This window comes from Octodon degus, unplaced genomic scaffold (genome assembly GCF_000260255.1).
Source record: "Octodon degus isolate 3935 unplaced genomic scaffold, OctDeg1.0 scaffold00002, whole genome shotgun sequence".
Lineage (NCBI taxonomy): Eukaryota > Metazoa > Chordata > Mammalia > Rodentia > Octodontidae > Octodon > Octodon degus.
This window is the reverse complement of record NW_004524578.1, coordinates 19117172-19131027: the sequence shown is the minus strand read 5'-3', so window position 1 is coordinate 19131027 and position 13856 is coordinate 19117172. Positions and strand designations below refer to the sequence as shown.

At 46.1% G+C, this 13856-nt stretch overlaps 1 protein-coding gene across 1 annotated transcript in view; it reads right to left on the bottom strand.

The window, feature by feature from the left end:
• The window catches only part of Wdr93 (WD repeat domain 93), a 44221-nt gene that overhangs the window by 24327 nt on the left and 6038 nt on the right, over positions 1–13856 (bottom strand). The window contains exons 2-6 of the mRNA XM_004623466.2: positions 9727–10099; positions 8954–9146; positions 6386–6450; positions 4716–4794; positions 2568–2677 (exon numbers count right to left, since the gene is read on the bottom strand). Of these exons, the coding sequence (XP_004623523.1) occupies positions 2568–2677; positions 4716–4794; positions 6386–6450; positions 8954–9146; positions 9727–10044 (765 nt within the window). The 5' untranslated portion in view covers positions 10045–10099. The remainder of the gene's footprint in view (positions 1–2567; positions 2678–4715; positions 4795–6385; positions 6451–8953; positions 9147–9726; positions 10100–13856) is intronic.

Here is a 13856-nt window from a genome sequence, read left to right as displayed (position 1 = left end):
CAAGAGCTGGGATTACAGGCGTGCGCCACCACGCTTAGTCTCAATTGCTGTCTCATCGCACCCCAGGGGAGGGGCCGGCATGGCAGGCCCAGCGATTGAACCCCGGTCCCTGCGTCTGCTTGCAGGTGCTTTAATCTGCTGAGCTATTTGGCCAGCCCTGTTTTCATCAATTTAAAAAATTATTTAGTTTTTACAGTGTTTCTTTTCTTGGTTTTGACATATTTCTAGGGTATCATATGATGTCTCCATGCTTGCATACACAGTAATATTTGGGAGGTGACTACTTATGATTGGCAAAATATAATCATTATGTGGATAATTTTATTACATACATATGTGGTTGTTGTTCTGGGGATTGAGCCCAGGGTCTTTGCCCTCCCTCAGCTACATTGTCATCTATCTATCTATCTATCTATCTATCTATCTATCTATCTATCTATCAGACAAGGTCTCACTAAGTCACTAAATTGTCCCGACTGGGCTCATACTTGAGATCCTCCTGCCTCAGTCTCACAGAATGCTGGGATTATACACACATATCCCCATGCCTTGGTAAATGTAATTTATAGTAAAAGCACTACCGTTGCACTGTTGTAACAGGCATTAATTGGTTACTGCACAGAGTGTGGGGAGAAAAACGAATTATGGTGGGGTAACACCCCCAGTCCAAGGTGCTTTTCCTATTTGGATTATAGTCTATCAAAAAACCTTTCAGTGGGGCACGAGGACGCACGCTCCTATGGGATTGGTTGGTGAGAAAGCTGCTGAAAGTCTGACCTTAGTCCAGAAAATTTGCCGTCCAGTAAAGACAAAGGGACTTTCATGTATCAAGCATGTTAAGGACTACAGGAATGTGTGACAAGTGTCAGAAGTGAGGGGCAAAGGGTAAATTCTGTGAATGTTTGAAGGAGAAGGCTGTGGGGACACAGGCCTGGTCCCCACTCTGTACACCCACGTTGGGGAGGCCTGTGTCCAAGGTGCCCAGGGAGTCCGCAGGGGTGGCAGGGCCTCCCTCTACTGCTGGTGCTAATGGCACCACGGCATCTTCACGCCTGGTACTACGTGGTTGGGTTTGGCTTTGGGTTCCGGGGTCTGCACTCGGGCCCTTCACACAGCCACCACCCGCCCCAGTCCTTTTTGTGCTTTTCGAAACAGTCTTGCTAAGTTGCTAAACTGCCCTAGTTGGCCTCAAATTTGCAATCCTCCCCCCTTAGTCTCCTAGAGTACTGGGATTTCAGGCATGTGCCATCATGTCTGGCATGATGCAACATATTTGTTTATTTATTTATTTTTGGAACTGGGGATTGAACTCAGGCACTCGCACTTGCCCGGCAAGCGCTTATACTACTGAGCTATCTCCCCGGCCAATACAACATATTTAAAGGGTGCTCATTAGTTGTTGGCAGTTAAAAGGAAAGAAAAATAGTAAGTGCACATTGCATAAATAGGCAAATTAAGTCTTACTCTTTACTGAGGGGGCTCTATCTTGCAGACACGGCAGGAGGTTGGGGCACCGTGTAACCAAGTTGAAATGATACTTATTCTTAAGAATATTGTGGGCCAGAGAGATGGCTCAGTAGACTAAGTACTTGTCTGGTAAGTGCAAGGGCCTGACTTCAATCCCTGGAAATACAAAAAAAAAAAAAAAAAAAAAAAAAAAAAAAAAAGAATATACAGGTGGGGTGATGTTGGCCTGTAATCCCAACACTTGGGAGGCTGAGGTGGGAGGATCTTTGTGAGCTCAAGGCCAGCATGAACTGCAAAGCAAGACCCTGTCTCAAAAAGACCAAAAATAAAAAATAAAAAATAAATAAATTCCCTTTGTGGTGGCACACATCTGTAATCCCATCATTTGGGAGGCTGAGGCAGAAGGATTGCTAGGAGTGCAAAGCCAGCCTAAGCTAAACAGCAAAACCCTGTCTAAAAAAAAGAAAAACACCAAAAAAAAAAAAAATTCCCTTTATAGTATAGTGTGGGAAATTTAGTGGAATTCAGGATTACTTCAGGATTAACAGATTACTTCAACCTAGGAAAGGAAATATTACCTTTTGTTGTTGTTTTGCATGGGTCAGGAGAAAGATCCTCCTTCTAGCGAAATTTCAGATGGGCTCTCAGATGGAGAACCCAGGCTTCTGATATTAGACTTGTCTCTACTTTTAAAAACATTATCAAGGGCCGGCCAGATAGCTCAGCAGACTAAAGCGCCTGTTTAGGCAGGGCGCAGTGGCCGGGGTCGATCCCTGGCCTGCCGTGCTGGTCCCACCCTTGGGGGCACACTGAGCTGGCAGTTGAGATTGGGCATGGTGGCATGTGCCTGTCATCCTAGCACTTGGGATGCTGAAAACAGAAGAATCACCACAAGTCCGATCTACATAGTGAGACCCGTAATAACTACAAAAACCAAAACCAAACCAAACCATTATCAAATGCAAATCAACTTTGGGGACATGAACCACAGCTCCTGTTTTCCTCAGTGCCCTCAGGTCCTCACTCGTCTTACAATTCTGGAGGACGCGGGGTGCTGACCCAGCAGGAAGAACGTGCCAGGGCTGCAGGGTGCTTCCTACCAGCGGCTTCACCTTTTTCTTCGGGTTCAGGGTAAGTGGCAGGTGCTCCGCCTCCTTCAGCCAAGCCTCCCTGGGCAGCTTATACACGTCCAACCACGTGTCACCAGCTCCTGCACTGGGAATTAAAGAGTCCCTGAGCAAAAGCAAGCAGGTGACAAGTCTCGGCCCGAGCCTGCCTGCCCGCTCAGAACTGCTGGCTCAGATCACAGGCCCTTAGTCGTGGCACACGGGAAGGTGACTTGGTCAGGTGGAAGTGCACATCATTTTGCCAGGGTGATTTCGAGTCTCATCTGTCAAGTAACTTTGGAGAGTTGTCACTTCCTGCCACCGCACTGTAACGGCCACGGGCTGCTCACAGCTGTGGACCCATCTGCTCGGCCCACCTTGGGCTCTGCTGCAAATAGTAAATCCTAGGGACATTTCCCTGCCTGCCTGGAGGTAGCACATGGATGAGCAGTGAGCAAGTGTGGGGCAGAGGCGGGGTCGGGGTCGGGGGCAGGGGCAGGGGCAGGGGCAGAATCAAGAAACATGCTCCAAGGAATTTGCTGCCCCACATTTGAAGAGAAGACAAGGTCCAGGGTGGATGTGGGACTTACTTTGTTTTAGAAACAGGCTCTGCTTCCAGAGTAAATGCCTGCCAAGCTGGGAAAGGCTACCGTGCAAGGTGTAAGAACCCTTCCGCATCCCCCTAAAGCATGGTCATCAGGCCAGCCTACTCTCAGGCTCCCGGCCCCCTGAACCACAAGAGAATGAATATCCATTGCTTTGAGAAAGTATAAAATAGAGGACCATATAGTCTAAATATTTAGAAGTTGAAAACCAAGACAATAAACATTTGAATAAAATATGTTCTGTTAACACAGGCAAGACTGGATCATGAATGCTTAGCTTGGCGTTGTAATTTGATGAGGAATGGCTGTAATCTCTACTTGGGAGGCTGAGGCAGCAGGAACACTACCAGTTTGAGGACAGCTTGGGCTATACAGTGAGTTCACGGCCAGCCTGAATCACACAGCAAGACCCTGTCTCAAAATAAAATAAAGCAAAACAACAACAAAAGCAAGAATACACCATCTCAAACTCTCTCCCCCAAAATATTTACTAGTCACTGTAGCGGCTTTAATATATGTCCCATGATTCTTCAATGCCCTTGCTTCCAGCAGGTGCCTAAGTCATCTCCCCCTGAGAGTGGGCTGTATTTAGTGTTCCTTACAGAGTGTAGAAAGGAAAAAATAACTATTTTGTCAACTACTCAGGAGGCTGATGCAGAAAGATTGCTTGAGCCCAGGAGCTTGAGGTCAACACTATAAGACCTTACACTTCACAGCAAAACAACCCCCCCCCAAAAAAAAAGAAAAAGAAAAAAGAAAGGGAAAGTAGGGGCTCTGCAGTGGAGGAACCTTAGGTGCCATCTGACCTGAGTGATGGAGGTTTAACCTAAGAAGTGGTCACGCTGCGGAGCAGTGGCCCTCGATGAGAGACGCTGAGAAGACACCGCCTCCTGCTATCCCCCCACATCCATGGCCCACGCTGGGGCACAGGAACACTTCAGATGCACCGAAGCTGAGGGACGTTCCACAAGACCTTTGACGGGTGTGCTTCCAAAGTGTCCCGGCCACAAAAATCCAGGAATGACCAAAAGACTAAGAAAGACCACAGATACACAAAGAGTAAAGTGACAGAACTGTGTGTGAGGGGGCATCCTGGTTTGAGCCTGGAGCAGAGAAAAAACTCATAAAGTTAGGAAAAAAAAAACTGTGGTCAATAGTTCATAGTTAATGACAGCATTAGTGGAGCAGGGGGAGGGCAGGGGACAAAAGGAGGGATTAAGATGTGTTAGGTGGGGCTAGAAAGATGGCTCAGTAGAATAAGTGCTTCCCTGGCAAGCTCAAGGGCCTGAGTTCAATCCCCGGTTCCACCAAAAAGGTACATGATGCGCTAACCCCCAACAGGAGTGTATGCTATATACTAATAAACTAAAAAATAAAAAAATAATGCATTGGTTGACAGTACTGTCAAGGTTGTTGACTTAGTCTGGTATAAATGTTGGTGAATGGGGACCTCTGTCTTATCTGCAGCTTTTCTGTAACTAGCATGATCCCAAGGGGGCACATGTGAACACTCTCCACTGCCCTGGGGAGACCTTGCCTTGCAGCAGGAAGGCTGCGAAGTCCCCGCCTTGGGAGGTCTCCATCTTCACACAAGTGGGCTGCTTGCTGCTATCATCCTGAAAAGAAAAGTGGTATGACAGAGAAGGCGCCACCTGAAGAACATGCTTCAGGGCTTGCTGTGGCTCACACCAGGCACAATCCTCAGCAAGCCTAGGAAGGGGAAAACTGCCCCCCTACTGCTTCCCATTCCCCCTCTGTGGGACTCGCTTTTCTGGCAAAAGCTTTTTAGACTCATTTCTGGTGTTTCGTAGCCTCCTAGTGGTCAGGTCTGCAAACCTAAAGTCTATGCTGGCAAACGTTCAACTGAATCAGTCTGTGTGACACTGAACTGGTCGGTGGTTGCCACGTACAGGGCTCCATCTAACAGAGCCTAGAGGTGACCCTGCTATGAACACACCCAAGTTTTAGGCACATTGAGAGTCCCAATGGTATTAGGTTGATAAGCTCTCTCTTGTTTAAGAAGTAGTTAATATTATATAATAATTACTTAACAACTTTCTGGGAACACTTGTGTCTCCTGTAAATTGTTGACTGGATCTGAGGCTGATTAAATTTATATTTCGTTGCCTTGCAGTGTCCCCAGGGCTGGCGCTGTGCTCTTCTTGTATCATTTTCTGAGGCCATCTCTCGTCCAATGACATCAAAAGGCTGGTAACTGAGAACCAGCTTGTGACTCTGACTTATTACCCTTGGAGTTCCCCAGCAGCCACTGATGGTCACTGCTGAGCTAGACCAGTGCAGTGCCAACAGGTACAGCATGGGCACAACTTGAATCTGTCATCTGTTCTGCATTTGTCAGAAGTCTGCAAAGATCTCTCCACCATCCACTGGTGGGTTTCCCCGAAATACATCCCATTTGGGGAAGTGAGGATAAATGCTTGATTCTTTCTCTTGTTAGTTTTCAGAACATTAAGTTTGTTTTCTGATCCAGCAAACTCCAAAGGGGAAAGGAAGGTTTTGTTTTTCTTAATGCGTTATTATGAGAACACGCCCTAGTCTTAGCACTCTTGGAGGCTGAGGCAAGAGGACTGCAAGTTTGAGCCCCGCTTGGGAGACTTAGTGAGACCCTGACTCAAAATTGAAGAAGGGCTGAGGATGTAGCCTGGCTCTAGTTTCATCCTAAGTACTTAAAAAATAAAGTATGGCCCAGGTAAGAGAATTTGTGTTCTGACTAGGGCAGCACAAAGGAAAGAGAGGGCAGCTCTTCCCAGCCATATGCGGAAAAAGTTCTCACAAAAGGAGAACTTGTGATTTGTGCTGGTCTTGAAGAATAGAAGAGACTTAAGCAGCACATGCGGTAGGAAGACAGGGAAGTATTCCAAACAAGAGAACAGCACGGGCTTAGGAACAGGAGCACAAAACAGTCTGGACAACGTAGGGACTTTGTAGTACTTCATGCACGTACTAGTCTGATGCTCCAGAGAAAAATTTGGACTGAAGTTCTTCAGCAGCCTTCTTCCCTTGACAACAACCTTCTTTCCTTGCAGCTTGCAAACCTGAGGGATGAGCTCTTCCAACTGGGTATTTTGGAAGAGGCTCTGACCAGGGAGGTGTCTACTTCTTTCTGACCCAGGAGAGTTTGCGCTGGCTTCTCATCAAGTAAATTTGTTCTGCTTCCCAGATAAAGGCAAGTGTGTGAGAACTCACCACTTCATTGATGCTTTTGATTAGGAAGAGGCCATCCTTATACAAGTAGAACAGTCTAATGATACCTGAAACAGAAGACCCAGCGAGAATGTAAGACACAGGAGCCCCAGAAGCATGGGATCTGCTATCAGACTCCCTGAATTACCCTTGGGAACTTCCTCTCCACCCCTGCGCCTGTGCTGCCCAGGCTCCCTTGGACAGCCACCCAGCCCTGCCTGCCTCTCCCCAAGGTCTCTGTAAGCACAAGGGGCACAAACCCATCCCTTGAGTCCCAGCCACCGGTGTGGTATGTCTTCCTTTCTGCTCCACGTTATCCACTATCACCCTTTCATGAGCTCATAGTCTCTGAGAGCAAGGGTCACCTCACCAGCCCACATGCCTCTGCTCCAATCACTCTCACACAGTTCATTCAGCTGAATGAATGATGGATTCCTTCGCTCTGGTTCCCATCTAACAAGGGCTCCAGGATATGATCATCAGCCACCGTGACATCTCCCCTTTCTCTAGTTGTCTCCCAGATACCCAGAACCTGCCTTGCCACCCCTGATGGAGGCCTCCTGGAGGCGGCTTGCCATAGGGGATGACAGCCTGGCTCAGCCTGATGGAGATGCACAGCTGCCTCTTCTGTGCACGTGAGTGCGCCAGGGACACAAGGCTGTCGGCCTTCCAGCCCATCAAACTGAGGGATGCGCTCCTGAGCAGTGGCGTCCTCCACAGGGGTGCTGCGGGTACCTTGAATCTGTGCGTGCTCATGTGGGACTCACAGCTCCTTGAAACCTATCTCCTGTCGCTGCTGTCAAGGAATGGCATTGTCATCTGCCCAGTGGCCTAAGGCAGGGAGTAGGACTCTTTACCCTCACTGCGGAGAGCTCTTCACCACCCACCCTGTTCACATATTTCAGTACTGTCTCTCTTTCTTTCTTTCTTTCTTTCTTTCTTTCTTTCTTTCTTTCTTTCTTTCTTTCTTTCTTTCTTTCTGGCAGAACTGGGGATTGAACTCATGCCCTTGCACTTGCCAGGCAAGCACTTATTCTACTGAGCCATCATCTCTCTGGCCCCTCTTTCTTTCTTTCTTTCTTTCTTTCTTTCTTTCTTTCTTTCTTTTTTTTTTTTTTTTTTTTTTTCTTTCTTTCTTTTTTTTTTTTTTTTGGTGGAACCAGGGATTGAACTCAGGCCCTTATGCTTGCCAGGCAAGCACTTATTCTACTGAGCCCCTACTGTTCCCCGGCCCCTACTGTTTTTCTATCATCTTCTCTTTTCCATTTTTTCCTTTTTCTTTTTAAACTTTTTATTTTGTACTAATCTCATGTTAGTAGGAAAGTTGCAATAAAATAGTACCACAAGTTCCTGTATACCCTTCATCACACACCCACTCGTTCAACACCGGACATAGCCACAGTGCCTTTTTCACTTTTCACTTTAGCAGCCCCTGCGTTGGCCCAGACCTCGATGACCTCTCCTAAATGAAGGCAGCAGCCCCTCCTGTTCTGTTTGCCTCTCGCTTCGACTACTTCAGACTCCTGCCTGGGGGTGCTTCGGGGTGCTGGCCTATGCCGGCTGTTGCTTGCAGAGAGGCTTGCTTTCACATGATCCAGATCAGCGACAGCTCTTCCTTCTTGCTCAGCATGTCCACCTCTCTCCCTGGCCAGCACTGACACTGTCTTCTCATTCCTCCAGAGTAGGGAAGCCTCCAAAGCCAGGGCAGCAGCATGGGGTGCCCATACCTAAGGGGCAGGCTAAGGGAGGCCAGCCTTTGAGGGGGTAAACAGTAGGAACAGCTCACCGACCCAGGCTGTGACCATGGTTCTATGCCGTACTCCTCAGGAAGGCTGAAGGAGAAAAAGCAAGGTCTGCTTTACATGGGCGGCAGGACTAGTGGGTGCTGGACAGTGTGGGGCCTCCTGCCTGGTTTGAAGCTGGCTTGTGGTACCCACTTTCCAGGTTATCTCAAGGGTATTATATTACCTCCAGACCTTGTGTGCTTTTTTTTTTTTTTTAAATGTATTTAGTACAGGGTCTACAGGGTCTCACTACACAGACCGGACTTGTAGTGATCCTCCTGTTTTTCAGACTCCCAAGCACCAGGATTATAGGTTCATGCCACCACGTCCAGTCTCATCTGCTGTCTCAGTGCACCCCAGGGGCAGGGCTGGCACTACAGGCCAGGGATTAAACCCTGCCCCCTGCATCTACCTAAGCAGGTGCTTTAATCTGCTGAGCTATCTGGCTGGCCTCTTATGAACAGGGCTGGTACATGGCACTTTTCTCCTAGGGCTGCTGGCTGGATTAAATGCTGCTTTTTTTCATTTGTTTGTTTTTGTTTTTGCAGTACTGGGGATTGAACTCAGGACCTTGCAAGTGCTTATTCTACTGAGCTATCTCCCCAGCCCTAAATGCTGTAAGTATTAAACAGTGCCTGGTATGCCATATGCCTTCTGTAGCTATTAGTTACGTGACTGGGGAGAATACTCTATGCCTGACCCCACTCAGACCTGCAAAGGAAATTAAATTGAATGGTCTAGTTGGTAGCTATACATTAGGTTAAAAAGTAAGATGAAAAACAAATACCCATTTCATCCACAGGAGCAATAAGTATTTCATTCCCTAAATCTGTGACCCAGATGGAAGTGACATCAACCTTAAGTTTCTCCCAAACATATACTTGTTCAGCATTGTACAGGTTATAGATCGAGAATCCCTTGGCTCCTCCAATAAATATATAGTCCTGTGACATAGCCATACAGCTGGGCCTTTGGCTGAGCTGTGAAGACAAAAGCAAAGAGAAAAGAACCTCATCTCAGCTGTCTTCAAGGGACATGAGGTCACTTTTCAAAGAGGGTCGAGGACTTTTCCTAGATATGTCGCCTCCAGAGCTCTGCATCGACAGCTCTTGCCCAGGTGTTGAGGCATTTGCAGCATTTCACATTTAGGGAAAGGAAGCCAAAGGAAACAGAGAGGCTGAGGACAGAGGCACATTCACACCACTGAGCATGGCCACAAGCGCTGTGTGTTAGTCATCCAGTGCACAGTGGGAAGAACAGAAGCAGAGGCATGGATGGACTCTTAACCATCAAGCAAGAGAGCAGATTAATACTTTCAGGAAGATTCTCCAGAACCAGCAGCTGAATGTAAAATGTCTCTGCATAAGCTTTAATCAGCCACATGCCCTGTTTCCCCAAGCGGTTACCAGATTTGTTTTGACGAGCATCAGTGTGCTTATAATTTTCCCCAAAGCACCTGTCTTGACCAGTGAAGGTGTTCGGGATGATTCTTTCTCTGGCACATGCAGGTGTTTTTGCTTATTAACACTGCACTGAGAAAGTGGAATGTCTGCTCCCTACCTGAATTTCTGTGAGTGGAGCATAGGTGGTGGGCTGGATCCGGGTCCTATCAGCTTCTCTCAGAGCAGCCCTCTCTTCAATAAGTTCCCATGAGCGGTCAAACAGAAGGTTCACCATCTTGTTGATCATTCGATATGGCTGAGGCAGAGAATCCAGGCCTTGGGCTGGATCATGGAGGACATAGTCCCTCTCCTCTTCCCCTTTATCATCATCCTCACACCAGTCCTTCTTTACGGGGCACAGCGCCTTTGGTGGGCCCTGTCGTGTAGAAACAGGTGGCCTCTTCTTCTGAATCCAGCCTCCTTTGGAGGAGAACATCACCAAAGATGACACTGGCAACCAGTATGAAAAACTGAGAAGGGAGGCACAGGGACTTAGAGAAGAAAAGGAAGCACAGGAAGACAACAGTATGCAATGTATTAATTATTGTAACTGTCATACTAACCTGTCTTGAAACTGTTTCATTGTTATTTTATCTTTTTTCTCATTAAAATGAAAAAAAAAAAGATTAAAAAAAAAAAGGAAGCAAGAACCCAGCACACCCTGCTTCTCTGGTATAATATCCTCTGGGCACTGTTTATTCCATAGACTGACACTTTCCTTGTTTATCACAGGATTGTTACCATGTTCCTTGGATATGGCCTTTGTAACAGGAACGCCATCAGGAGAGACAGCTGACTTCTGGCCAAACCAGATGATGTGTGCTGCGATCAGAGGTGGTCTTTTGTCCCAAATGGAATTCACTATCTTTCCTACAATGAATACCTTCTCCTGGCTGCCCATCCCTGCAAAATGACTGTGCTCACGGCAGCCAGGAGCTGGGCGATGATGCTCCTACTTGCTATGAGCTTCCTGCTTTCTTCTCTCTCACCCCCAATCAAAAGCAGCTCAAGCACCCCCCATGCCTGCTGTCCAACCTGCCCCTCTTCCACTCCGACTGCTGCTATCCCTGAGCTCTGTAGGTGCCATGCCTTGAGCGTAGGCAGTTCTGCCAGAGTCCACACAAATGCCTGAGGCATGAAAAAAATGGCTTATTAAAAAACCTAACAGGCTGGGGAAATGGCTCAGTGGAATAAGTGCTTCCCTGGCAAGTGCAAGGGACTGAGTTCAATCCCCGGTTCAGCCAAAATAAATAAATAAATAAATAAATCCTAATAAAATCAAAATAATTAAAAACTTGGAAAAAACAACAATAGCTTATTAGCTCCACTAATACAAAGTTCAAGTTTACAATCAGAATACAAGTAATCAGTGCCTCAGAAAACTCAAAATTGTGTCTGAAAAGCATTTTAAGTATCATAATTTAAAAAGCATTGAGTGGGCTGGGGCGATAGCTCAGCAGAATAAGCACTTGCCTGGCCAGCACAAGGCCCTGCGTTCAATCCCTGGCACTGCAATAAATAAATAAAAATAAAAATAAAAAGCACTGAATGTAGAACTTGGGAAGGACAGAGGAGTGGAGTAAGGTCTCATGTTGGCCGAGTGTCTGAGGCCCATGGGAGTCTGGTAAAGGCCCTGCTGCCACTGTTACCTTTTCTCGTACTGGGGCACACCTATGACACTTCCAGTTCCTGAGTGAGAAGACTCGCTGTGTTACTGGAGAAAGAAGCACCTGAAGTGATTAATGGAACGGTAGCCTGAGTTCACACAGGACCAGGAATAATTCTGTTTCAACCAGCCATACAGAAAAGTCGCATCATTCCTAACTTTGGGTAGACTCCTCAGAAGATTGTTATCTCGGTAGTGGGAAAAATTAGCCCCAGAAAAAATGCTTCACTGGTATTACTCATCAAATCTTAGAATCGGTAAGATCAAACCACTTCTAAGAAATTGAACTGCATCCTAGAATATTTACAGAAATCTGATGAGCCAGGGGGATGGCTCCGTATAACAAGTGCTTGCCTGGCAAGCACAAAGGTCTGAGTTCAATCCTCGGTTCTGCCAAAAAAAGAAAAGAGAAAGAAATCTGATGAAAGTTGACAATGTCTGGTATAAAATAAAAAAATTACCTGACCTAGAGAGAGAGAGACAAGAAAAAAAAGTTATAATGAAGAATAAAATCAATCAACTGAAGTCAATCCAGATTTTTAAGTTATAATTTTAAATAAATTAAAAAGTTTTAACTGTATTCCACATGTTTACAAAGCAAGGGGAAATGCTGAACATTGTTAACTAGTGGCATGGAAAATATAAAAATGTAATTTTTAGGGATGAAAAGCATAATTTCTTTTTTTTTTTTTTTTTTTGGCAGAACCGGGGATCGAACTCTGGCCCTTATTCTATTGAGCCATCTCCTTGGCCCTGAAAAGTATAATTTCTGAGATGAAAAATATACCAGATTACATTAACAACAAGATTTCAGCGCAAGGGCGGGGAGGATAGCTCCCAGGAGTAAGTGCCTGCCTGGCAAGCGCAAGGCCAGTACCTGGCTTCTTCTTAATGATGTTAATCTCTTTGATAATTGCATCATCTTTGCCTCCACCTTTATACACACATGTTTTCTGGTCAAACTACAAATTTTCCAAATCTCTCTGCTCTGTTTTTAGCTCACAATTCTCATTGCTGGCCACCTTGAAATTACTTCCACCAGATAAATTACCACCTTTAAACTGAGACTCCTGAAAAGTGTGAAGGCACAGAAAAAATGTAGACAAGTTCTTTACTGGAATGCAACACGACCAGCCTCCGGTTCAATTCCTGGCAGCATCCTGGATCCCCCTAAAATCTCATAAACAGTCACCACTCTCCACATTCCAGTCAGCATCCCAAACTTCTGGCTCCCACAAAACTTCCCTTCAATCGCTGCATGCGACATTCTAGCGCTTCTCCAGCACTCACCTTCAAACTCTTCTAGATTCTTCCTACAAACCAGTTCTAAAGCCTTCTGAACCACATGGTCAGATGACACCACAGCAATGACCCTACTAGTAGTATCAATCTTTTATATTAGTCAGCTTCCCTCTTTGGTAGAATAAAACAAATGACATCTACAATGAAAAGAGGAAAGGTTGATCTTGGCTCAAGCACAAATTATTTATCTTTAATGGTGCTAATCTCTTCAGCTGTCCCACTTTCTTTGTCCCTAACTTTATACACATTTCCTTTCTGGGCAAACTGCAAGTTTTTCAAACCTTTGCCCTGTTTTTAGTTCATGGTTTCAGAGATTTCAGCCCCTGGTTATCTGGCTCCAAGGTGAAAACACGGTGGAAGAAAGCTGACTTCCTCACAGAAGCCAGGCTGCAGAGATACAGGGAGACAGCCAGATATGACAGCAAAGGTTACACTCCCATGACCCACCCCAACATACCCAGAGGTATGCTTTACTAATTGGTTAGGTGTCTCTCAAGCCAATCAAGTTGACAATCTAGATTAATCACCATAGTGAACTTCAACACATAGCAACCAAACCCAAGTGATAAACAGTGATAAAGGCAAAAATTTCAAAACCAACCAAAGAAAAAAGGACGTATTGTACACAGAGCAACAAAGCAAAGAATAGCAGTGGTTGAAGTAAAAAAAATGGGCTGGACAGATAGCTTGGTGGTCTAAGTGCCTGCCTGGCAAGCACAAGGACCAGGGTTCAATCCCCACTACCACATGCTGTGCCTGGCACTGAGGAGGCTAAAACAGGAAGGTCACTATGAGTCCGAGCTGTGTAGCAAGACCCTGTACCAAATAAATAAAAGATTTTTTAAAAATTACTTAAAAAAATAAAAAATGTACTTAGTGATCCTCCTGTTTTCTGCCTCTCAAGCGTTGGGATTACAGGCATGCGCCACCACACCCAATCTCATTCACTGATTCAGCGAGCCCTGGGGGCGGGGCCAGCACAGCAGGCTGGGGATCAAACCCCTGGCCCCTGTGTCTGCCTGAGCAGGCACTTTAATCCGTTGAGCTATCTGGCCGTCCAAAACTTTTAAAATATCCAAACTGAAAGAATTCATCAGCAGCATACTAGAAACATTATACACAATGTTAAGAAAAGGTGGGAGAGGGCTGGGGATACAGCTCAGGGGCATAAGTACCTGCCCGACAGGCACAAGGTCCTGAGTTTGATCCCTGGTACCAAAAAATAAAAGAAGGCGGGGGAGGGCTTCACGGGGAATGAATACTGTATGCGAAGAAAATAT